Raw genomic sequence first — 27,189 nt, 5'->3', positions numbered from 1 at the left:
TCTTTAATTTCTAAAAAACTGCTGAATGGATTTACACCAAGCAACACAAAGTTTGCTTTCTGGACCAAGAGCTACCTTTCTGCCAAATTTGGTGTAATTCCGTCCCGTGGTTCAGGCGCTATTCCTCTTCAAAATCCCTATGGAAAAATGCAAGGGGAAAAAGCATTTTGGAAACCCCCTTTTTTTCAGCCCCTGCTTGACGGATCCCCCTAAACTTTCCAGACAGACACTGAAGTGAGTGTTGTATTTTTTGGATAATCCCATTAAGATTCATCAAACAGCAGCAAAGTTATTAGTAAAACAAAAAACTTTTTTTCTATAGACAATAGGTCCTAACTATACCTAGTGGTGACTGCCACTAGGGAATATATATATATATATATATATATACACACATATATATATATATATATACATATATATATATATATACACACACACACACAATTACTCCAATCTGTTATCCCTTGCTCATCTCAAACCGAAGTCTCCCGCTTGAATATCTTGTCTAATCCTACATCCACTCACCAATACTTAACCTGCCACCTCTCTTCCTAGTGTAGAGTCGAAAACCTAAGCATGGTATTGCTGTGCTTCTTGGGACATCAGCATTGTGGGGAAGATGACACAATCCACAACACTCCTTCCCCATATTCTCCATTCCTTCTTTCCTCTCTACTGAGCCCTCTTTCCTATAGAAAGGAAATAGGTGGTATAAAGGGCTTTACAAATAATGAGCATAACATGCTAATTATTAATCGGATAACATATCAAAAGAATGAAAATATAATGAAAGAAAAACCTTTACAGAAGTAGCGGCTCGCGGACGGGGTGGGACAGGGCGTTGTGCGGGGGGAATAAACATTAATTTATTTATTTTTTTAAAACAAACACTTACCATTCAATGCCGCTGCGTCACTCCTCTCCTCTGTCGCAGGCTGCAGGCACAGGTTCCCACCCTGCCCTGCGGCCAATCCTGACGCTGCTCAGAGCAGCATCAAGGTTGGCTGGGAGCACTCAGCTGCCACTGCTGGCGGGGGGCAACACTCTTCCGCCCTAACAGAGGAGCCCACCCCTGCTTTACAGCAGACCATGAAGACTGCAGTTGTGAAATAGCAAACAAACATAGCACGTGTGTGTGTGTGTGTGTATATATATATATATATATATATATGTATATATATATATATATATATATATAGGTTAATGCAGGTTACAAACAATACACTTCTGTAACTCTTTATTCATAATTTTGAAAATAGCTTTTCCAAAAATGCCAAACTTGCTTTCTCATATTAAACAGGAAACAGTTAAAAATGTCTAGAAAGCCAGATTTAAAATCTCATTTACATTTTAGTATACATTTCCAATTTCAGGACATAGCTTTCTTTTGCAAAAATAAAATGATAATTTCCAATATACTTTTATGGTTTTTTTAAAGAAAATTGTTCAAGAAATATTAAATGGAGATCTATCTCTAAAGTTCAGAAATAGTTAGTGAAGTGATGAGAAGCTGGTACAAGCACATGGGGATTTCCAACATATAAAAAGTACCTTTCCTCGTAAGCTGTCCTCCTCTCTCTTGCTCATTCTGCATCACATTCCTATGACATCACAGAAAATCTAAACCTAGTGCATTCTTATGGGTGAACGTACACAGCAAAACTCATCCTTCTTTCTTATTTTAACAATTACATATTTTTAGATGATGGACCATTCTTCACGTGTCATGCTTTGCACCCTTCCTATCTCTATGAAAAGGCATAATCAGGTCTGCATCACAATTCCTGGAAGTAATCAATTATAATTGAAATAATAATTCCCTAGGAAGATGTGTAGAACTAAACTAGGGCATTTTACCCTATTCTTTGGAATTGCATTTCATAAGGTAGACTGGTAAGAATTATTCATGGCTATGCCATACAAATGATGTGGTACTCCACTACTACTCTGCATGCTCACTTGAACATGTTCAATAATGTGGCACTGCTGTGGCCCTTGCTTACCAATAGCTTAGATGCTGTTTTGCATGCAATCTCATTAAAAATACAATACAATAAAATACAATAGACATGAATTTAATATTTTGAACGAGGCTTTTTGTTTAAAAGGAACATTAAGAGAAAGTTTCTTTTGATTCTCTACTGAGATTATATTTAGTTTCCATGATACTGAAATACCAAATATTATTGTCACCCACGTAATAAAAATGCAACCTACAAGGTAATCCCGATAGGAGAGTTTGGATAAAACATGATTTATGAGGTGCAACTGCGTTAGGGAAGAACGGTATAAAGGATCGCATTGTATTTATGACCCAGGTACAAAAACAGATTTATAAATGCTATTACATGATGAAGCCATCAAAACATGTCATCATCTCACCTACAATTATATGTCAATGTGCCAGTCAACATAATGCCCGTTTCCATAGGAAAATAACATGGCATATACTTTGATAAATGAAAGATCAACGCCAATGCCCTGGTTGAACAAAAGAAGACTGCAGAAAAATCACCCCTTCTGATTTTGCGCCCAAGGATTGATTCCTGATCACGGGTTCAGTGCCTTAAGGAAAAGTCTATCCCAATGACTGATCCTTCTCAAAGGAAGTAGTCCTGTATTAAAGTTTTCCCAAGAGGCATCCAGGAATTAAGAAATTGAAGTACATTTTCATTATAGTACCACACGCACGGGCTGCTGCTGTTTGTCAACACTGTTTCCAGGCTGGAATGTAACACTTGAAGGATCATCATGGGCACACGTTTCTTTGACTGGCAAATATTCATCCCGCTTCAGGTCTAAAGTGAAAGCAAAGAGCTAGATTTTACAAAATAAAATGTCATCATTTTAAACAAAGCTGCTCAAACCATTTCCCAAAATGCACGTTTCACACAATTATTAATGACGTCAACCCACTGAATAAGATATTGCTAGGTTCAGACATGGTTTCGTGATATCTCGGATGACCATGTAAAAAAATTTTTTTTTTACATATGATGAAATTTAGGGCAACGAATTTGCAAGCTAAGCTGAAATGTGGATTTTGATACTCGGTTGCCCAACAACCCCAGCCATTTTTTACAGTATGTGGTGCAGTGTACAGACATGTACACAATACGTTTGCTAAATATTGGCATCAATATTGGATGTAGACTGTTAAAAGTAGGTTATTTGCTTGGCGTGTGTGACTGCACTCACTGCAGGCGTGGTAACTTTTCCAAAGCGGAAGGGGAAAAGTGGAACTTTATGCCTTTGGATAGTGGCTTTAAAGAAAAGAATATGTGCACGTAACATGTATCCTTATCAGTTAACCTTACTATATGTTTTGTTGTGTGCAGAGAAACCCTTTCAAACTTCCACTTGACCAGGCAGTTTCATGTGATTAATATTAACATGAATCATGAGAGCTGTAAGGAAAGAAAAGTAGAGTATTTCCTAACCACTGACAGAGCGCATTAGACGCCTACCTGGAAGTTTCAACTTCCTACAGCAGGAGTTGCAGTGGTGCTTCGAACGGAAGTTTTTGATGGCATCTTCTCCTAGATTTGCTGGACCAAAAACCATATCATATGATCTGTAAATGCAGAATTAAATATTTATGCGTCTATAGATATTAATACTAGAGATCATGAAGATTTGTTTTTTTTTCATATGGCTAAATGCCATTTCCGTAGTAGTATCCACAGCTTTTCTAAATAGTATGAACAGACTAGCATAGCAGTAAAAAAATAAAAATAAATAGCATCTTAAAAAACATGGATGGTCTAGTAAATCTTGCCCCTTCTCTTAGGACTCTCCGATAACCAGCTCTTAAAAACATTGTACCACATCTTTGTTCTCCTCAACCGCTGCACAGCTTTCCTGCACAAAAAGTGTAACCTCGCACAAGTTTCCATGATCTTACTTCTCTGTCCCTAGGCCTGGGTGGTGTTCCCGGAGCTCTGCTATGCACAACTCCGCAAAGTGCTGAAAAAACACTGCTGCACTATGTGGAGTTCCGCAAGGTGCAGAGTTTGGGTAAGTTGTGCTGATTTTCCGTGCCAGGAGTTTCCCCAAAATGTAAAATCAGCGCGAACGGCATCACGCAGCGCGCCAGAGGGTGCTAACTTTTTCCTGAAACTCGAGTAGATTTTATACTGGAGCGGCAGCTTTCTCAACACGAGTGGTAGTGACCTGTCTCCATCACCTGCATTCAGAAATCTCGCTAGCACTTGCCAACTTAATTTCTCTTGCTCACCAACTTAACGTTGGCAAGCCATGCAAAAGAAAAAAAACTGTGCTCCACGTCACTTTGCGAAGTTTTTCAGAACTGCATGCGGAGCACGGAGAGTGGAGTGGGGAAAACTCAGCGAGTTCCACCGGCAGAGCGGAATTCTTCACCCACCCCATCTGACACCCATTGGCACTTAAACATCTGAGGGAAGTGACTGGAAAGAACACAACCACATTTCCATAAACATGCTTTGGATGGTCCCTCTGCCTAACCACAACTTTTCGCTCAGGTGAAAACATTCAGAAAGAGTTTTGGCAATAAAGGCAGGATAGGCACAAAGGGCAGAGTATGAGTATGGATGACAGAGAGCTGGGAGGTTGAAAGAGCCTGAACCCAGCAGATTGCTTACCAGACACAAGAAAGACAACATCCAAGGTCAGAAGCTTTAGTTTGCCAAAGATCACAGGCTGAACTAGTTTACACAGGAGCCAGATTAAAAGTAGGTTCAGAGTTTATTGAGGAATTGGATTCTGTAGCAGGGAAACCTTACCAATCTTTGAAGGACTACTGTATTTAAAGGGTAGCGACAGCTGTGTGTTGACCTGCACCATTCTTCATGCCTTGTCCTGTTTCTTGTTTTTCATTCTACTGACATACTGCTATACTTTATATATAAGGCTCCCGGGTTTATGGTATTCAATTTCTCAACATTTCCATTTGTATTTATCCATATTTATTTTTTTTGCCATCTTTTAAGTATTTATCCATAGTTATTTTTATTCTGAGAGTAGGTTAATGTTGTAGAATGGTATATTTCCGTATTTGTTTAACTGATAAACATGCACTTATGCTTTGATGCTTTTCACGTCTAAGAAAATGTAGCAGCCAAATATAACATAACACTACACCCTCATGTAAATATTAGCATTAGCTACAATATTATTTAAACACCTGCCTGTATTTAAGGAAATTTCATCCTGTTTTTTTGTTTTCACTCCTCATGCTGGCTATCATACACAAATATTTAAACACATGCTTGTTTATAAGGAAATTTCATCCTGTTTTTTTTCAACTCCTCATGCTGTCTATTTGCTCAGCTGTAGGACTGGAATTCATGAAGGACAACCTGGAGAGTCAATCACAAGAAGCACAAACGTATGTATGTTCCCTCTTTTAGAAATAAATAGTCAGGAAACACATTGTTTTCTGTCTGTAGTTATAAGTAAAAATGAAAATATGGGAGCACTAATTATATACATGCCGCATTTTGGTGTTCCATCTCATGCCCTAAATTATTTCAGTTAAAAGGAAAGGGAGTATGTACCGGGAAAATCTATCTAACTATCTATCTTACAAAACATTTTATTGAGTTGTATTTAAAATGCATTGTACATAAAAATAAAATAAAACCAACTAGCAAATAGTTAGTCTGCCCACCTTTCTTCCCTGTTGCAATCTCTGCAATGAGCTTGTGGTGGGCTCATCATAGCCCCATTTGATTGATCAGATTAGGGTGGGTGGCTCACTTCATCAGTTGCTCGAGCGCCACAACCATGATATGTTGGAGCTGCTGATTGGTTTTATTTGGCCCATGAGCTGGCACACCAATGTCCCTGTTGGCAGCACAATCTGCCTCCAGCCTCGTGATCTGCACCGAAGAGACTGATGCTAACTGCAGGCTAGAGTGCATGTTAATAGTATAGCCTTGCATTAGCCCCACACATTTTATACTGGACCAACTGCATCGCTGGTAAAATAATGTGGGAACATGAGACTACCTACAATGATCTTCTTTATTACGTTGCACTGCAGAGACCATGATAATCAATCTGCGATTCCAATCAACTAATGATGCACTGGTGATTGCTCTCGGAGGAGGACAGGCCCAGATGGGGAGGATCCGTGAAAACACTGCAGGTGTTAGAGAGCCATAGCACAAGCTGATCCATAAATAGATGTAACCCAGGAAATCAAATATGATAATGGTTCTTTAAAATAAAAAAAAGTATCTTTCAAAACTTCAGTGTCCCAATTAAATACATATAATTATGTCACTGAATTAACATTTATTAAAAGTAATATATATATATATATATATATATATTATTTTTTCTTTTTGGGAAATAGCCTTTTCTGCAGGGTTATCCCCAAACATTTTGGCCCTCATTATAACTTTGGCGGTCTTTTATAAGGACTGCCAAAGCCATGGGTGTCAGAAGACTGCCAGTGCTGACTGTCTTCCGCCCACCATATTACGGGTACTGCTGGATTTCTGCCACATCTTGGGCTGAAATCCAGCAGTAGTCATGCTGGAGGGTGAAGGCGCTGGGGAGAAGGACTCCACCAGCCGTATTATGGTCAATAATACATCCGGGCGGTGTCCTGCTGGAGGGGCGCTGCCGGAGGTGGAAGCGCCCGTTCCCTGCCTGATGACCTCCTCCCCGGTCCAGGTAAGTTGATTTTGACAGCGAAGGGGGAAGGGAGGGTGGGGGTGTTGTGTGTGCGTATGTGTTGTCTGCGTGTGTGCATGAATTAGTGTATGTGTGGTTGTATGCATGTCTAAATGTAGAAGTGAGTGCGTATATGCATGTAAGTGTGTATGTGTGTGTCTGCGAGTATGAGTGTTGTGGTGAATGAATATGGATGCATGTGTGTGGATGAGTGTATGTCAGTGTTGGTGAATGATTGTATGAGTGGTGCATGCGGGTGTCTGTGTGCATGTATGTGGGGAGGGGGCGCTGTACTTGGTGGGGGGTGCTGTACTATAGTGGGTGGGGGGGAATTGTGCTTGCTGGGGGGGGTGGGGGAGTCATCTACCGGTGACAAGGAAGGAATTCCCTGTCATTGGTGGCATTTCTGCCAGGGTTTTCGTGGTGGTGCTACCGCCACGGAAACCCTGGTGGAAAGACGGCTCATTATACAGCCGATGGTCTTCTGTGGACCGCCAGGTCGGAGATGCTCATCTCTGGCCCAGCGGGTCCGACCGCCCTGGCAGTACAAGTGGGGATGTGGCAGGTTGGCAGAGGCCAACCCGCCACACTCATAATATGGCGGTCTTCACCGCCAGCCCTGGTGCTCAGAAGACAGCCAGGGTCATAATAACCACCTTTGTCTTGCTCCTCCTATTTTTCTGACCCCCTTTTTGTTTACTTTAGGAGTCTGGGCACTTTACCACTGCTAATCAGCGCTAAAGTGCATGTGCTCTCTCCCCTAAAACATGGTATGATTGGCTTACACCTTCGTGAAATATTTTGTTTACCTGTAAGTCCCTTGTAGAGTGGTATACCATATACCCAAAGCCTGTACATTAAATGCTACAAGTGGGCACGCAGCACTGATTGTGCCACCCACAGAATTATTCTTTCAAACCTGTCTCAGGCCTACCACTGTAGTGCCTGTGTGTGCAGTTTACTGTCACCTTGACTTGACATTTCAAACTACTTGCCAAGGCCTAAGCTCCTCTGTTATTACTCCTAAGCCACCCTTAAGGTAAGCCACAGGTCGCCTTATGGGCAGGGTGTTGTGTATGTAAAAGGTAGGTCATGTACTCTTATGTTTTACATCTCCTAGTAGTGACAGCCTATTTCGTTTTTCACTACTGGGATGGATGCTCCTCCTATAAGGTAGCATTGGGAATTCCTTTATATACTCTTTAGTGGTAATTTCTGATCTCAAAGGAGTATGTTTGTTATGTTTGTAATGGTAGTGAGAAATCCTGCTTACTGGTGTAGTTGGATTTTACATTACTATTTGAGAAATGTCACTTTTAGAAAGTGGGCATTTGTCTGTGCTTATAACTCTATGAGCTTTGCAGTCTGACTCTAATCCACGTATGGGGTGAATAACAGCTTGGCTTGTGCATTTTCCTCTAGTCAGTCACACCCAAAGGGAGCTGGGCTGTGACATTTGCATCCTGATGGCCCATCACCAGGCTGATAGGGCATTAACTGGCTTGATGAGGGGGCAGAGCTTAGCATTGCCTCACTTACACCTGATTAGGGCTGTACCTCTCCCCACACAAAGGGCTGAATAACACCTGCAGAGTGTCTGGAGCCAGGGAGGGAAGGGCAGGGACCTTGTGGACTCCAAAGGAAGGCCTGAAAGTTTCTCCCACCTTCCAGAATCAGAGCACCAAAGTATAAATACTGGTCCCCAAGCCCACCAAACCAGATCTCTACTGGATCTTAGGACACTCTGCCAGGAAGAAGGACTGCTGTGCTGCCAGGAGGGACTACCACTCTGCAACTGCGTTGTTGTTTTGGCCTTCTGCTTGCTGTGCCGTAGGTGGGACTGCTACTTTGCTACTTGCTTTGCTGTGTTGTCCTGCTGCCTGCTACTTCTGTCCTGCAGTGAGAGAACTTGCCCTCCACATCCTTTAACCTAATAATAATATCCAAGGGTTTGTTGACTTGCCCCTCTTCTTCTGCAGTCTCAGGGATATCAAAAACTGCCTACAACTCACCTGGTACAGGACCTGGACTCTGTCATCTGTGAGTCTACCTGCCAAGTGGTGCCATCTCAGTCCTTGACCCTTGAAAGTGGGCCTAAAGTGTTTTGCCTTCTGTGGTTTGCATCTGAACCACTGCAAAGCAACACTGTGCAAGCTGCCCATCAGGATTTAAGGTACTGTGTTCAGCAGGCCCAAGTGAGTCCCTGTAGCTGACCCACCCTCCATCGCGGTTGGCCTGAACTTGTGACTTTGTCCCTGTCCAGAATGACCATATAACCACCATTGGCAACTTGCGCTTCTATGCACTATTTGCACCTAAATCTTTAAAACTGCATATCTCAGGATCTAGTTATTGAATCTTTGTCATTTTGGTCTTGTTTTAATCAGATAAATATCTATTTTTCTCAACTGGTGTTAAATGTGTAGCAAGATTATTTTACCATAATCATAAACAATTGAGGTTATTGTTGACTGCAGAGACTGCATTGAATTACTTCAATGTGCTCTCAAACTAGATAGTTAAAGAACATGATACATAGTAAAGTATAGGATGGGCTGTGAATCACACAATTTGGTTAAACTGGAAAACTGGGGTTTTAACCAGGTTTCTGCACACTGGGCAATTCAGACAACATACAACTCTCTTCCATTTAACTCCAGAGGACAATGATTTGTTTTCAGTTATTTCATGAATTAGTACATGGAGTTCAATAAATACACTTGTAATAGACTGGTATTCTGCAATCCCTGTATTAAAAACCCAGCTCTATTTTTTTTTTTAATAATCAGCTGTGTGTAACACACCCAATCACCCATTATAAAGAAATGACGTAACCAATTGACTATAATATGTTGATACTTTATGTCAAGGGCCTGGTTCCAGATCCAGCAGTAGAGGGGAGAAGCAGGTCAGGTCATGGAGCATAATTAAAGCAGCTGTGTAAAGAACGAAAACAAACATTGCTTTTCTATCTTCTGCTTTGTTTTTCTAGCTTACAAGAGCAAGCAGAAATTATTTTTTTATGGTAACATGTTTATTTTCTTTGCAAACTTTAGGTAATTTAAGAAAATGTACAATCTTTCTGCACATTTCGAGCTACTGCCATACTTTGTTTATTAAACCAATTCTAATTGTTTCTCCCCTTTCCCTCCCTACTGGCAGTGCAATTATTCTGGCATGACAACCAGTTACACTAGAGTAGATGCACCCTAATTAGCAGTGCAGTGGCATCAAGACCACACTTCCTTGTTCCCAAGGGTTCACTTAGAAATGAGCTGTGCCTACAGTCCAATCTAGGAGAGCATTTATTTAATTTATTAAATTATTTAAGTTGTGCAGGCCTAGCCACATGGGCAACATATCACGCCACGAAGAACGAGAAATACTACAAAAAATGAATGTTCCACAATAAACTGATACTGGATGAGAAAGATAAGTCTGAGATCTTCAGGGCGCTGGTTACATAGTCTTCCGGCTCAACAGGAGTCGTCATGGCTTAATGTTTTATTTTTGAGATTTCAAATAGATGTAATTTGTGTCTGCTGATTCTTTTTCTTCCTGTTACGTGGTGCCAGAGGAGGTCTTTCATTAATAGTATCATGGCCTAATTTCTGTGCAATTTTTCAAATCATATTATCATGTTGCAGCTTGGAGATTAGCAGTTGTGTTCAGGGGTTAGTTTCTGGGGACAAGCGAGTGGGGCATTGCTGTTATCCCGATATGATAGAACCAATGCTTGCACAGTAATCTTGAAGTCAGAGGCAGGAAGGGATGATTTAAGTTTTAATACAAAATTACATTGGAGTGGGTCGGTTTTTAAGAGTTAGGACCTGTGTAGAATCGCTGTTCTACTTTAATCAATGATGAAGCCTAGTGACTGGGCGGAGCGAACTAGTGTGGAGAAGAGGCCAAGATTGGAGAGATTCTCAAGACATTTTTTGACTGGGTCTGAGAGTTTTTAGAATAAACAACATGAATTTTCTTTTCTTGTGGAATTCATTTTTATAAAGAATAAACCATCCAGTTTGTGAGCATATCCTGGAAGATGTTCAGATTTAATATCAGACGAGTTTGAAATGTATAAGGTATATTTGTGTATCAGGGGCATACTGGTGAATGGTGATCTTTCTCTTTAGGCATCGGACTGAATGGTTTCATCTGAAGATAGAAAGTAAAGGAAGATATCATTGAACCTTGCAGTAGCCACTTTTTAGTGGAAAATCAAAGATCTGAAGGAGTCCATTTTTAGGTAGACAGCCTCATGTATTGAGAAAAGTTCATAAATTGTATTCACTTAAAACAGAGGTTACAGGGACATTATAGATAGGTCTGAATTTACTCACACAAAACCAGAGAAATTCAGCAATTATAGTTAGAGTTATTTCAAGTAACTATAACTCGCAGCCTGCGGTAACTTTAGCTCACGGTCCCGCCATTCAGTTTTTCTGCTATAATTTGACTGCTAATGTTTAATTGATATTTTTACTGACGTTATAAAAGTTGTCATGAGTGCTGTAATATCTGGGGTAATTAACAGTGCATGGCAGGGTGCAAGTTATAGTTACCCTAGGCCAAGAGTTACGGTGGGGTCCGCAGGACACGGGGGTCCCCCCACCTATTATAATTAAATGATTTAATCTCTGAGGCATGGCCCCGCATAATATTAAGCTAAAGCCCAGAGGAGGTGGCAGTCCCTGAGGCCTAAATAAGCCCAGGAGGGGGGCCCCATGTGAGACCTTGCCCACCCCGGGGGCTTTAGTAAAACATGTACGAGAGACTGCATTTTTTGTTTTTTTTTCGCAACGTCGACACAAATCTGTGGCAAAATATTTCTTTTTTAAGTGCTTTTTTGCCCAGCACCAGAGCTAAGGGGTCAGGGTGTCCCTACCATGGCCCTTTTCTTTTTTTAAATCTTTTTTCAGGGACTCGGCTGAAGCCAAGTCCCAAGATGGCTGCTAACACTTTGTGGGTCAAGTGTTGGCAGCCAATCAGAGCACTTCAGATCTCTGCACAAACTTGTTATTATTTGCGAAGTTGTCACGGCCATAGATATACAAATTTGGATTTCCTTAACTTTCTAAACAACTAGTGAACAGATTTACACCAAATAACAAAAAGCTTAATCTGCAAACCGAAAGCTACCTTTCTGCCAAATTTGGTGTTATTCTGTCTAGCGGTTTGGGCTGTGGTTGTGTTCGAAATTCCTATTGGAATTAACATGGGAAACACATGTTTTTTTTACCCTCCCATTTTTGTCAGCCTCCGCTTGACGGATCACCCTAAAACTTTCTGTGCACAACAAGAATCACCAGTACACTTTTTGGAAAATTTCTTGAAGATTCGCCCAAATACGCCAAAGATATAGACAAGTAAAAAACGCTTTTTCTATGGAAACATGGTCCTAACTAGAACTAACTGCTAGTAGCTTATGTGTGTGTGTGTGTAAATATATATATATATATATATATGAAATTACTTTAGACCACCCTACCACCATACTTATCCTTTCAGATGTTGGCTCTTGTGCAATTTGAGTGACAATATTCTGCCTCTATACCTGGGGAAGGATTGTGAGGCAAATCGGCCCCTCTCTGGCTGCCTTACTGTCTGTCCTCCATATAGCAGATCAGAGGGAATGGTCAAGCACATAACAAAAGTGTGTTAAGTACAGAAAATAAGGAAGCACACAAGGTTCCTTGTGTATATAAAGAGTGGTTATTTTGCTGTACCCAAGGTTCACGTGCCACCTTTCTATCTAAGCAAAACATCATCAGCATTAAAATGACAGAGTAAGTGGAAACATCCTGAGTGTGTAACATGGAACAAGAAAAACTGATCAAAAGTTTGGCAGCTGGCATTTTAATATTTAAAGCATGTGTACAGTGCGTCCACAAGCATTCAAGCCTATCCAAGTTTACTTTTTCACGTGAATTAGGAAGATGGGGCAGCCACCGCATTGCTTGGAATAAGTGGATTTATCCTTGTGTAGGGAGATGAGGGTTTCTCCAATTGAAGAGCAAAGTCAATTTGAAGACTTTAAGTTATAATTTACTGATGCTCTCATCAATGTCCATAAAGGGACAGCGTGTTGAAATGTATTATTCTAGCACCGTGGGAGGCCATACAATGATTAGCACCCAAGATGGTTTATCCATTATGTTTCCTCTCTCTGATCCGAGATGTTTTAAGCTGTGGGCTCTGGCTCAGTGCCCACAGCATTCTAGGGGCCTCATAGTTAAGTGTTCTGGACAGTCCCAGACAGTGGGATAACAAAAACATGGAGAGACCTGCACAATATAAATGGGGGCTCCCAGGCCTCTAATATCTCAAATATTCAAAGGTGTTTCACTGAATGGGGTCCCCTGAAGAACTGGGACCCCCCTTAAGGGTTTGGAGGCCAACGAAGAGGGTTCTCAATGATCAGGCTATAGTTACTGAGGGTATGAATGAGCTGAAAATGGATAATAAATTTAAAATTGTTCCAGGTGGGGGCCCCAAATTATGTTTGGCCCAGGGCCCCCAAAATCCTTAGGATATCACTGTCTCTGATACATGATCCTTTGAGTTGTTCATAGGCGATTTATGCTTTTTGGTTTCTTTTATTTCAGATTGAATTGTTGTCCCCCCAATTTATTACTTGAATAAAAGAATCCCCATATACACGCACAAGCCTTGATTGCAAGGACTTAGCACAGTTTTGTCTAGTGTTCACATAGAACATCTACAGAAAGTAAATAGAGGTCTAGCCTCTTCTCTCCTGTTTCTCTCCCAGGACTCTTTATTTTTCACCAAGACAGACCCACGATCAGACAGATCCCACAAATCTTCCAACCAGACATAAAGCTGCCATGAAGCTCCTGCTGCTGCCTGCTGTGCTCATCTCAGTGCTGTCCTGATAAGTTATTTCCAGCCTAACCTTCAATTTGGCCAACACTCGGGAAGAGTGCTCCAGAAACCTGTTTGTTGGCAGTAAACAGGATAAAAGGGATCTGATGCACTACACAGACATGTACACATACTTATGGCTTTTACACTCAATTCGAGAGACACCGACTAGGTTAGGAGGACCTTTATTTCAGCACACACTGTCCTCACAAAAGCCATACTTTATTAACTAACTAGTCTGCTTTTTCACCTTCAGTGCAGTCATGGTTAAAGTATGAGGAATAAGAGTGAAGCCCAGTTACACTTCGACCTCACGTTCTCCAGAGGGCCGGAGACTGGGAACCCAAAGCAGCCCTGGCAAAGTTTGTCAGCCCAGCTCTAACAGGGTACATAGCGAGTGAGCCTGACCACTACAATGGGGCTTGGGTGGGGAGTCTCTATCCCCCCAAGAAAATTTGGGAAACAAAAATGGCAAAAACAGTGCACTCTACAACACATTTTTTATCATATGTTGACCAGCGTAGGGTGTCAGAGCACTTTACATTACACACAAATACAGAGAGAATGAATCATACAAGTGTAAATCAGTGTATATAAAATGTTACATAAGACAAAGGGCACTACAAGGTGTAGGATTCACATCATCCATAGTGGTAGGCATTTTTTTTTTTAAGAGTGCTTGGTCTGAGGAAGCATAAACTCAGAACGTAACACAGTGGTTAGGGTTGACTATTCTAATAATTTATTTCTACCCAAACAAACCCTTTTTTAGCAAAATTAGAATAATCAAAGACTGGGAAAAAACATAACTTTCTAACCTGCACCTTGCAGTGTGCATGCTGCTCTTTGATGGTAGTTCACAGCCCACTGAGCTAGGTCATGACAGTAACTTATGAACGGCACAGTAACATAAGAAACTCTGTGACAAGAACAGTATCCCACTGAGCTATGCACAAAAATACTTTTCTGTGATCTGCATAGTATACTTTCTTTGCAGCAGGCATATTAACCCTCTGTGCTAGCTTAGATGAGTCAAAACCGTCACTAGACAACTCTCCAATCTCTCTCCAACAGGTACATTAATCACCAGAATTATCTTGGCTCTTTTTATTGTTGTCTGAAAACTGTTGGATATACAAGGAACTCTGCAGTGCTTTTAAAACTGCTTCACTGTAAGAAAACCGGCCCTCCAGTAACAAAAGCAACCGCCCCCCCCAGCCTCCTGGGGCAAATGCCCGATGCCCGGTCCGGCCAGTCCGGCCTTGGTTCTCCAGATGCAAACCGAACCAAACTTTCAACAAGTATAGATGAGGCTGTTAGGGTCATTTGTGCCGAATTCTGCAAATGAGTCTAGTAACACCAGAAGGCGCGTCACGTTGTTAAATGTGCGAAGGGACTTAGAAGGTCTTTGTTTTAATCCTGCATCTAGGGCAGACTATATACTGGAAAGACTTCAGCAGGTCGTTGTTTGCGATGTGAGAAAAAATTGTATTGACATTATTATGTACGATCTTTCGGAGAAAGAAACAAAAATAGAGATTGGTTTTAAATCCTGGGTGAAAGCAAAACAATGTGCTGCCTCCTTGGGATTGGGGGATAATTTTAAGAATTAATTGGGCAATGTCCTGAGAACATGATGCTAGCAACTGAGCTAGGATGGCGCAATCAGCATAAAATAACGAGTTTAAGAAGGACATAATTTGTAAGACTCACTGTCTTTTTATTCGGATGATGACCATTTGCAAATATTTATTTTTGGTACGGCAGGAAGAGTTGATGAGCGAACGATTTTCTGAGCTCCCTGTTTATATTTATAATAATTGTTTTAGAGAAGATATCTGCAAAGCGATTGTGCTCAAATCTCAGATTGTAGATTTTTTAGTTGATCGAAGAATGTGTTTCATGGTTAGTGCTGTAATTATTATGGGCCTCATTATGACCCTGGCGGTAGAGAACCGCCAGGGCCCCCTTGGGCATTCTGACCGCGGCGCTTTGGCCGCGGTCAGAACGGGAAAACCGGCGGTCTCCCGCCGGTTTTCCACTGCCCCTAAGAATCCTCCAAGGCGGCACCGAGGGGACTCTGACAATCCTTACCGCCATCCTGTTCCTGGCGGCTCGCCCGCCAGGAACAGGATGGCGGTAAGGATTGTCGTGGGGCCCCTGGGGGCCCCTGCATTGCCCATGCCAATGGCATGGGCACTGCAGGGGCCCCCGTAAGAGGGCCCCGCTAGTATTTCACTGTCTGCGTAGCAGACAGTGAAATACGCGACGGGTGCAGTAGCACCCGTCGCACCTTCCCACTCTGCCGGCTCGATTACGAGCCGGCATCCTCGTGGGAAGGGAGTTTTTCCCTGGGCTGGCGGGCGGTCTTTTGGAGACCGCCCGCCAGCCCAGGGAAAAACTCATAATACCCTCCGCGGTCTTCTGACCGCGGAGCGGTATTATGGAGGGTGGCATCCTGGCGGGCGGCCTCCGCCGCCCGCCAGGGTCATAATGATGCCCCATGTCTTTTTTAGGTAGTTGGTCTTAAGGCAACTTGATCTTTTTCTTCTTTCGTTTTGCAGATGTTGTAGAGATTTCTTTGTAATGTTAGAGACAAGGAAGCTTTAACTCAAACACTGGAGCTGCTAGGCTCCAGTTCATTTGCTTTTACCTATCCGTTTTTAAATCCTTATTTACATGACCCCCTCCCCCTCGTGCATCATGGCACCCCTTATCAGAGGTGTTGTTCACATCCATGCCATATGTAAGCCCATCTACGCCCAGGCTGCACCGAGCTCCCAGACCTCTTGCCAGTAACCTCTGAGCACTCAAGTCTATAAGTAGGTGTCCCTCTTTGCTCTCACTCTACACACTTTAAGGGCCTGTCTCTCTACCAGACGTTCACTGAATAAGTAACCGCTTATCAGTTAAAACCCCATCCAGATAAACCCACTGAAATTAAGTATCACACTTTTAACAAGGGGAAAAACCTTACAGCAAAACCTAAATATTTGCTTCCATAATGTGAGATCTTTAACTAAACATTTAATGAAATTGCACAGTTTAATTTTCAGTTTCAAACTTGACATTGTCTAATTACAGAGACATGGATTACATAGCCTTCGCCCCTTGACATTAGTCTTGCCATCCAAAAAGGATCCTCTATCTTACACCAAGACTAGTCAAAATGGAGCGGTGGGGGCAGTGCTATCATCCTTCACTTGCTATTGCATATACTAGCCAAAACTCCTGGAATCCTCGGATATGGAAGCTATGAGCTTTGCCCTTCAATTATCTTCTAATTTCTCTTTGGCCTGGGCACTCATCTATGACTCCCTGGGCAATTCAGCGTCCTCCACCCATGATTCAGCAGCTATTTTGCAAGTTTCACCATTATTTGACTTTAACTTTCATGTCAACAATACGCACAATCACATCTCAGACACTTATGGATGCTATGGCCTCCCTCAACCTTCACAGTAGTTTCCGCTTCAACACATCTGATTGGATATTTTCTCAATCTAGTATTGTCCCGTCTCTCTATCTGGTTAGTGGGTGGCTATTAGCCCTTTCCTTGGACTGACCATCATCTTATCTCTCTCGTACAATCACGAGCCCCGCCACTAATCAGTCTTAAAATGCATCTTTTAACTCTGGACCTAATTGTCTAGACTCAACAGAGGTCTCTTAGAACAATTATTAACTGCCTCCACCCCACCTTTAAAGGCACCATATATATAAGATGGAGAGCAGAATCTGCGGAAGAAAGCAAACCCATCTATAAAACAGAACTAAAAAAATATCATAAACCTATTAAAACAGCCCAATCGAAAATTTACATTAAGAGAATCAAAATGACCAAAAATACACCCACAGAAAACTTCAACATCATCAGTGTTTTACTCTACACTAAGGGTATGCCAAATCTATAAACCCTGTCATCAGCCCTATGTGACAACCTCTCTAATTTTTTTCAGGACAAACTGCTAGCATCTAGAAAGGCTTTGCTCTTGTTACCCTCATACAATGTACCTTTTCCAACTCAATCAGCATCTGGCACATCACTAGCCGAATTTAATATCTCTAGCAGAATCACAACAAGCCCTACTTTCTTGTAAACTGGGCTCAGTCGCTGATCCTTCTCATTCCCGCATTCTTAAATTGGTCATTAATGTGCTCACTGCTATCCTAAATAAACGTCTCACTGCCTCTTTACTTACTGCCACTGCACCCCTTAACAAGAAACAAGCTCAAATGCGACCACTTCTGAAGAAACCATTAGCCAATCCTGCGGTCTTGAGCAACTTCACAGACATTTCCCTACTACTTTCAGAAAACTAAGACTCAAAATAAGGAAAGACAAGTGTCCAAGATGTCCGCAGTGGCTGGGAGGCACTTATTAATTAGCTTAAGTAGAGACAGAAGAACAGACAAAATTGCCTCACAATTTAATGGGATATGGGGCTCTCTGTGGCAGTTAGTTCATTCACCATTTGTGACTCCCGTACACAATTGCTGTGTTACCCTTCCGTCTCTACCGGTTTCTCTTCTCCTGTAGGAGTTAGTTTGCTCTCAAGATTTGGTCCCTCTTTAGTTAAGTCCTCATTATTCCAGTTTAGCATTCTCCATGTGTGTCGACTGCTGGTGCTCCTGAGTCCTCAGAGGATTCCTGGAACCTGTCAGGTTCGTCACCTGATCTATCAAGTAGCATCAGGTAAGCGGACAAATGTGGTAGGTGTATGGTTACTCTATATGAACAAGGTTATTGTTATTATTATTTTGTAGTTCATGAGAAGCCTGTACCCAATGTAAATAATAGGAGGAGGGTTTGGCAATAACTATGTTAGGAACAGACCAGTGGACCTACATCCAGTATTTATTTCTCTCTCGCCCTCTCATTCTTTAAAAATCTACCCATGGAGTGAGTATGGCTACATGGTTATTGTCTTTTCTGTGCCACAACTCGCTTTATATAGGATACTGGCTGATTGTTGACAACGCAATGTGAGGCCCCCCAGTAAGTCAAAATTCAAGTGAGCAAAGTTCACATCAAGTTAGTCAAGACTCAAGTGAGTAAAATTTACAGAAATGAGACCCGTCGAATTCACATAAAACAATATAAAGTCCAATCCAATCCAAAAGTTTAATTGGTCACATCTTCAAATTTACAGCATCATCCATGGAAATACACTCCGAGCCAACACGTGTTTCGTCAAGGGGGAATCTTCTGCTCCCCAACGACTTCTTCAGGGCTCTACATTATAAGTAAATAATTTGTATTAAAAACCAAAATGCTCAAACAGTATAGTGTAAAGTAAAGTTTTTGAAAGAATTCCCCTTAAAATTAGAACTAAAGAAAACAATTCCCAAAATGCGCGAGAGGAAAAGCGAAACTAATAGTGATACAATCTCATGATGTGTGATTCAATAAAGCAAACCAACCTCATAGATCAACCAAAAACACCTTAACAATGTAGTACAAGTGCTACCAATCGCCAAAAAAATATTTTTTTGTGTTTACCTATAGTTGCACTCACATAAGTTAGCCCATCACCAACAGACCTCTGTGCTAATAATAGAGTACCCTATGAGTACCATCCAAGCAATCAATAAAGTGAAAATGTTAGTGAAAGCGCAGAAAACTCAGTTTTGGAATTAATAACTCTTGATCCTACCTTATAAACTTCCAACTTAAATTCGTTTTGAATTACTCCAAAAGGTAAGTATTGTATTCAAATACAACTGCTCAGTGTAAAGTATCATGCCTATTTAGACAAAAAAGGGGCACAGAATACAACTAAATAACTATATCACGAGTGACCCGAATCCACGACAATAAATATGTTGTAAATGTATACACTTACATCTATTTCCTCTAGTGTTGAGCGTTCAGTATTTAAAACGCCGTTTGATTCAAGGCTAAATACAAATAAAGAAAATATCGAGTCTGTAATTCTAGTTGACCCTTCTTGAAATTTCAAAATTCAATAACAGATAAAGGATATTATCATCTTACCTCCTCGGCTATAACCGATCCAAATACGGCGTCTATTTCCTTAGAGACGCCATTTGCGAGTACGCATGAGCGCGTCTCGCCTTTTCGGGAGTTAAATTAACTTCGGAAGCGCGCGATCACCCTGCGCACTCAAAATAGAAAACGGACTGTAGTCCGTGATCAAAACATGTAGACGACGTTGTGTAAGGCAGCGCCATATTATAGATTCAAACCTCCTCTTTTTTAACACAAGTGCTGGATACAGGGCTTCCAGACAACTACTTGCAATGAATCATCTAGTGACAAGAAAGAATAGAAATGTCAGTTCACCAAAATTAACACAAATATAAAGTGCAACGCCAAATTGTGGGTCCATATCCCATTTGTTACTCGCACAGGGGCTGAATAGAGAGCTTTCAAATAACTACTAACAATTAACCTTATGACAACAATAAACCGAAATTATTGGTTCATCCAAATAACATCACTGCACAGTGACAATGTGTCTATATTAACCAATATCTCATAAATTGATTTACAATTCTCTATGACCATTACCTACAGAATCCTCAGTCAATATAAGGGAATCAGCTCACAAAAATTATCGACTGCTAATAAGCAGAATATCCGTTCTAAGCTTAATCAACAGATAATATCAAAGCACCTATAAAAATCTATTGATTCACACATATCGTTTTTCTAATTATAAATAAGGTACCCATCCCAAAATCATGCAAAAAAGAGAAAACAACAAATCGAAACGCGAAATTAGAGCTAAGAGAGTACATGGTCAATTACATTAATGGATCCTAGACCTTATAAATAATATCCCCCGAGAGAGTATTATCAAAGTGTGAGAATTTTGGTTGATAATTACAATATTTGTACACATCAGTTAAATTATGAAACAAACGTATCCATGTGTTTTAAAATTTGAGTTAACTGATATTATCATTTTTGTATTTAATTTCAATCACCCAAAAAGAACTCCAACTCCCTGTCAGAGTTAAGGCCCATTTCCACCGCCTTTAATCGCATTATCCATGTTGCCTCTTTCCTGCGTAACATTAATTCTCTATTTCTCCCTCTCGGGTTATGGGGAACATGTTCCAATCCAAAAAATTCAAAATTCTTATGAATAGATTGTGAGTTACAGGATAAAATATGAGCAACTACTGGATATCTTATATCGACATTTTTAAGCATCCAAATATGTTCACCAATTCTAGCCTTCAATGGGCGTATTGCGCTACCTACATAAATACGAGTACATTTGCACTGTAATACATAGACAACATGCGTGGTGTTACAGTTAATCATAGTACAAATTTTGTAGACTTTTCCTTCCAAGGAAAATTCTTTAATTCCGTGACATGCCCAGCGACACACTCCACATTTACCACATCTGAAAAAGCCCATCATTTGTGTAGATAACCAAGTTTTGTTAGGATACACAGTAGTAAAACTAGGGCTTAAAATATTTCTTAAGGTTTTACCTTTTCGATATGCAATGGGTATTCTTTCTGGTATTAAGTTTTTGATTGACTCATCCTGTGATAGTAAATGCCAGTGTTTAGCCATAATCTTAACCAAAGTCAAAGAGGCATCATTGAAATCCGTTACGAGACGTACCTTACTAGATTCATCTTGCATGTTCTTGCGATTACTCGTTCTCAAGGTGTCAATCCTGTTAACATTTCTACTTCTTAGTTGTGCCTTCTTAATCACTTTATTGGAGTAACCACGTGCTTTAAACCTTTTACCCATGTCATTCACATGATACAAGAATTCATCATTCAAACTACAGTTTCGTCATGCCCTTAACATTTCACCAAAGGGAATAGAAGCTATTTGATGTCGCGGGAGAGCACTCGCAGCATGTAAGATGGAGTTACAAGCTGTGACTTTCCGGAAGAGTCTACTGTGAATCATATTATCTGCGATAGACTTCCACGCACTATACTGGTATGTGAATTCAATATTCATGGTGTTGGAATTTAGAAAAGTACAAAATTCCAACAATTTCTGTTCCCCACCAGTCCAAATCATAAAGCAATCATCTATAAATCTGCCCCAATATAGAATATCGGCCTACCACTGGGTGGATTCAGAGCCCCAAACGCATGAGTGTTCGAACCAACCCATGAACAGGTTTGCATAGGAAGACGAGAACTTGGAGTCCATAGCCACACCCCGTTTTTGTCTAAACCAGTCATTATTAAATAGAAAAAAGTTGTTAGTAAGAATTACATCAGTCATTTCAATTATCATTGCTGTATGTTGCCACAGGCTTGCTGATCTTTTGGTTAGATAAAAGCGAATAGCTTCTAATCCTAATTCGTGTTTGATGCAAGTGTATAAGGATACTACGTCAAGTGTGACTAGCAACATATTCCTATCCCATTCCACATCATTTAAAATACTAAGGATATGGGTAGTGTCCTTAATGAAAGATGGGAGATTACACACTATCAGTTGTAAAAAACAGTCAACAAATTCAGAGAGTCTTTCAGTTGGACCTTGTAAACCTGAGACGATCGGTCTACCTGGTGGAAATGGCAAATCCTTGTGAATTTTGGGTAGTGTGTAAAGACATGGATACTTCGGATGAGTAACCTTTAAATATAAATATTCATCTCTATTCAATAACCCCTCCTGTTGCCATATACACAGTTTTTTATTTATCAAATCAGCCAAAATAGGGATGGGGTTGCCAGTAACCTTCTCATAGCATGACTGATCATTTAGTTGTGACAAGATCTCATTGTCATAGTCTGTTTTGTTCATAAGAACAACATTCCCACCCTTGTCAGCTTGTCTCACAATAACATCTTTGTCTTGTCTGAGTCTATTCAGTGCAAATAATTCATCTGGACTCAGGTTTTTAGAAAATTGTCTGTATTTGTTCTTAGTTAAGTATTTGTCATAATCTTGGCAGACCAGGTCAAAGAATCTGTCAAGAGTGCTCGTACCCCAAGATTTCGGAGTCCAGCATGATTTTCTTTTTAAACCACTGGAGATACTTCTACTAAAATCTACATCCAGATCATGTAGTATCCTAGAACAAATGTCCGGATCCTTATCCCGTTCTGCCAAAGAAAGTATGAGTGCCATGTCTTGCACCTCCTCAATGGACAAAGTACTTAGTGAAGAAACAGTCTCTTCCGAGATTACATTTTCAATCCTATTCAACTGAAAATGCCTCTTTAGTTTAAGCTTACGTTTAAATTTAAAAAGGTCAATCTTGGATCTGCAAGGATCCCCAAAGGTTTTGGGGCAGAAATTTAGTCCTTTAGCTAAAAGACTACTCATCCCCAATGTTAGTTCAATTTTAGATAAGTTGACCACATTTATAGATGATGGTTCTTTAACATCTAATTTTTCTTGTCCCGAGATCTTGTTTTGACACCTTCCTGATCCTTTGTTTTGCCTACCTGTTCCTCTACTACCCCTCCTAGTCTTTTTGTGTGGGGTGTTCCTCTGTTTAGTATAGACTTGCCTCGTCTCATTCTTATTAACCCCTGTAAAAAAGCATTGCCCTAACTAATAGTTTTGTCAATTACTACTCTTAGTTGTATCAGTCCAAGTTAAGGATGGCCGAGTCTGAAATCAGCCTCTTTTGGATAATGTGGAGTTTGCCAGGATTGCAAAGGCATCAGGAATCTCTGTCAGAGCAAATCATGATAGGCGAGATTTGGGCAGCCTTAAAATGTTTTTCGGGAACAAAATACTTCTGGTTTTGACTGTTTCATGGTTGACATTTATAAAGGGTATCTTTTTCTAACAAATGCAGTGCATGATAATAGCTGTAGAGATACACCACACTGGCTGCACCAACAAAGGTGCAAAACTATAGACTGTCAGTGAAGTGGGCATTATAATGCACTGCATTTACCATGATGCATTGAGGTGAACTGACTGCTGGGATGTGAGCAGTGTGCACCCACTCTCTTTTTGTTTGAAAAGGTTACGAGCTGTTGAGCTCTGGCTGATGCACCTGCGTAAAGTTAGTGGTACAGGGACCGGAGAATAACTTGGGCAGCATTCCCAGTGCTCCCAAAACAACGTGCTGCTTCCCTACTGAAGGACAACTATCTTGAAACATGTCTAAAGATGCACAGCACTGGCTGCACCAACAAAGGTGAAGAATTATGGACCCTCACTAAATTTATTGTTATCATGCACTGCCTTTACCGTGCATTATTCCAAGCAATTTAGTCAGAATTTTTACTCATCCCTACTTTCAGGTATTTCATGGAGTCCTTTTCTCCTCATATTGTAAAATCCTTCTCTCAATTGGTAGTGGTGAAATTCAAGTGAACACCATTTAATTATTCCAATGGCAATTCCCTACATCGATCTCATGTAAGGCCTGAACAAGCGATAACAATTCCTATAATCTGCAAGCAATACTTTTTTCACAAATACATTCATTACTCACATGCCATGCACATTTGCCTTAATTAGAAGACTTTCCTTACCTAGTTTCGCCTGCTTTTATCACAGAGGGGTCCGTTAAATTCTCACCAACTCCTGAAGAAGTAAAAAGTAACAAAAGCATGTACATTAACACTGTATGCACTAATCTTAATTTTTAAACTTTATCAAATACAATGTAAATTATCATATTGGAATTTCTTGAGGAACAGCCTACTGAAAGGGCAAAGAGAACACGTTCTCAATGCACTTTTGACCCCCACAGATTAATAAACAGATTAAGAGATAAAAAACGTGGAGACAGGTCTATTTGCAGCACCAGATAGATGACCAGTGAAGGCCACTGAATGAAGATTTTTCAGCCTGAATCCTAGGATGACAGTATCCAAAGAGAATCAGATAGAGGTGCACCGCTTACTCAACTAACCAAGCATATTAGCCTGTGAGCTGGGGTTAGTACCCTCATATTCTCTATATCCTTCTGGGGTCTGTTGCTCTAGGGCAGTTTTTATCAGCAATCAGAATGCTAGAATACATTTAGGCGCCGTTGTAGTGTCAAGCAGCAACACTGCCTCCAAGAGAGCAGAGGAGCGCTTCCCCTCCGCTGGAGGGAGGAGACACGAAAAATAAAATGGTAATAAAGCAGTTTTATTGCCATTTTATTTTTTGAGATAGCTGCAGCAGAGTCTTAGGGTGGGGCAGCAGCAGGGAGGAATATTGGCAGCCAGCCTGATGTACGCACTTTAAACACCCCTAGACAGCTTGGTGGAGAGAGTGCACAGGCCCCCAGTGCTTCAAGGAGCATCGACCAACGCACTCCAGGCAATCCTGGTGCTTTTCTCATGCTGCCCGAGCAGCGTGAGAGCAGTACAAGGACTGGTAGAGGGGAGCTGGACGAGGCTCTGGGAGTATGCTGCCTGTGCTGGAGGAGCCACTGAGACAAAGAGGAGTAGTGGGTAAGTAATTGTTTATTTCTTTATTTTTAATTATTCAGTTCACTGACAGGCACTGTGAGAAACTCCCATTGCCTTCAGTTTGAACTCCAGAGCTCTCAATCATAGCCTGTTATAAACACTGTTTAAACCAGGATTGAGAGCTTTGGCTTTGAGCCCAAGGGCACAGAGGGTTTGAATTAGTGCCTTTCAGTGGGCTACATATTTGCCCGTCGCCCCACCTGTTTTGTTTGCTGCTGGTCGCCACTGGTGTCAAGATCAGGACATGGTAGTGCAAAGGAATTAAAACAAGTAGCAAGTGTACTATGGGCATGACCTGGATAGGAATATGTCAGTGACAGACCATATCTGCTGGAGGTCGCAGCATGGAGATGTGCGTCCAATTGTAGCAAATGGTGCTAGAAGACTGTGCGCTTCAAGAAGCGTCCATCTTTCAATCAGACATTGGTGGTTCACACTTACACACAAGTAGGCTGGCATTGAGACGTGAGGAAGAAAGAACTACATTCGAGAGTATCAGTGAAACTGACAAGCCTGAACAAACGCCATCAATTCCTACAGCAGTTGGGGCTCTAACCAAATATGTCACTGCGTGGGATAGCATGAGAGGGAATCGGTAAACATGCTTTGAATTCACTTTCTTATCAAAACCCTGCCTCCGATATACCATTTATCAGTTCTGTAGTAAAATGTATGGGTTAAGGCAAGGCAAACATGCTCTTTTAGTAGCTACCTTGGGGATAGCAATATCTAAGAAAATCTGAATCGTGTGCAGTTAACTTTTAGCTTTACAACTGAAGGGCGCTGGTCGTGATTAACAACATTTTGACTTCCTCTATCTAAAAGGCCGGAAGCCACTCAATTAATTTTAAATAACCAGGAATACGTGTTTTTGTCTAATTCCGTTTTATGATTGTAAATCATTTACATTAATTATACAACAACAATGTAATCGAGAAATTACAAATCCGACATGCCATAAACTCACACATTGCACCATCTGTAGTAAGAAAAAGTGGTGGATAGAGTGATTGCATACATTTCCACCATTTGCAATTCCTCTGGGCTGCATTCTAGTAAACTCTTTTACAGACTGCACCACTGCAGACAGGGACCAACCATATGAAAACCAGTCTTGTCCTGTTACAGTAGGAACAGTCTCAGCTTCACTGCTGAGATGTGTCCCACCCGCAAGGTAACATGAGCAACCTAGATATGTTTTGCTATTGTTGAGCCTCATCATTGAAATGCAGCCTGTGCTCCATGGTGCAGTGACCATGAACCAACATCTGGGCATACCCATACAGGTTCAACTTATGGACTCTCGTGAGAAAACAAACATGAGAAGGATAGATGGAAAAAGGTCTCAGCAGCATTCGAGTCCACTATTTTTTAACTCATTGAGTCACTACAGACAGTTCAAGATGGACTGTTTCAATTAGAGAAAGATCAAGGTTGATTTTAAATTGCCTGGTCCCCTTCTGAAATGACATAAATGAGCTAAAACGACTATATAGAAAGAGACCAGAGTAACGTCCATTACCTCGAAGTCAACTTCCTCCAGGTGACCTACATGGGTGACACTACTTTAACAGTCACTATGTCATTCATCTAACTTTCAAATGTTATCTAAAAATACTTCGGACTCACTACTTCAAACCTACAGCTACAGTGACAGCTTTTAAGTTAATGTAGAATTATTTTACATTTCATAAAGATTTTAAATTCAGTGTTATATAATTACCCAATTAGCCAACTTGTCTTTGCAGAACTCCTATTTACTTTAAACGAAATAAAATTTTCATTTAAGTAACCATCTATACTAACCACAGATCTTACCTTTCCGTACTTTAAACTATATCAAACTAATTGAAAAGTATTCCTGACATTGCCTTAAGTTTTAAGTAATGAATCACATTTTCCTTAACCTACCCCTCATACTGTTAGCCACTCATCACATTAATTAGACTGATTATGGTTAACCCAATCATAACTTCAACCCTATCTGTAATCTATTTAAATAAATGATAATAAATTACAGTAAATTAACTATTTTACTTAAAACACACATTTAAATTAAAGACAACCATAATCTTTTTCAAATAATATTAAATTATCGGCCTCAACACGTCAGAAACAGCTTGATGTTGTGATCCTTTTCAGAGGGGATAAGGCTTGGCAGTTTAAGCAGGAACAAAGACTGGTTTGCACTAGGATGATTAATTTCCAGAAAGTTAGAAAGTTACAGACAACCTAAAACACAACGAATGC

At 40.7% G+C, this 27,189-nt stretch overlaps 1 protein-coding gene across 4 annotated transcripts in view; it reads right to left on the bottom strand.

Moving 5' to 3' along the window:
- Nucleotides 1–1,225: 1,225 nt before the first annotated feature.
- Nucleotides 1,226–27,189, bottom strand: part of LOC138284105 (transient receptor potential cation channel subfamily M member 7-like) — a 1,183,984-nt gene continuing 1,158,020 nt past the window's right edge. For 3 of the 4 annotated variants that reach the window (XM_069222537.1, XM_069222536.1, XM_069222539.1), the window contains 3 exons: nucleotides 24,010–24,061; nucleotides 3,471–3,577; nucleotides 1,226–2,801 (listed from right to left, as the gene is read on the bottom strand). In XM_069222537.1, coding sequence (XP_069078638.1) covers nucleotides 2,677–2,801; nucleotides 3,471–3,577; nucleotides 24,010–24,061 — 284 coding nt within the window. In that variant the 3' untranslated portion in view covers nucleotides 1,226–2,676. The remainder of the gene's footprint in view (nucleotides 2,802–3,470; nucleotides 3,578–24,009; nucleotides 24,062–27,189) is intronic. The other variant, XM_069222538.1, reaches the window with a different exon arrangement.

This window comes from Pleurodeles waltl, chromosome 3_1, assembly GCF_031143425.1.
Source record: "Pleurodeles waltl isolate 20211129_DDA chromosome 3_1, aPleWal1.hap1.20221129, whole genome shotgun sequence".
Taxonomy (NCBI): domain Eukaryota; kingdom Metazoa; phylum Chordata; class Amphibia; order Caudata; family Salamandridae; genus Pleurodeles; species Pleurodeles waltl.
The sequence above is the reverse complement of the archived record's forward strand: the minus strand, read 5'-3'. Positions and strand labels throughout refer to the sequence as shown.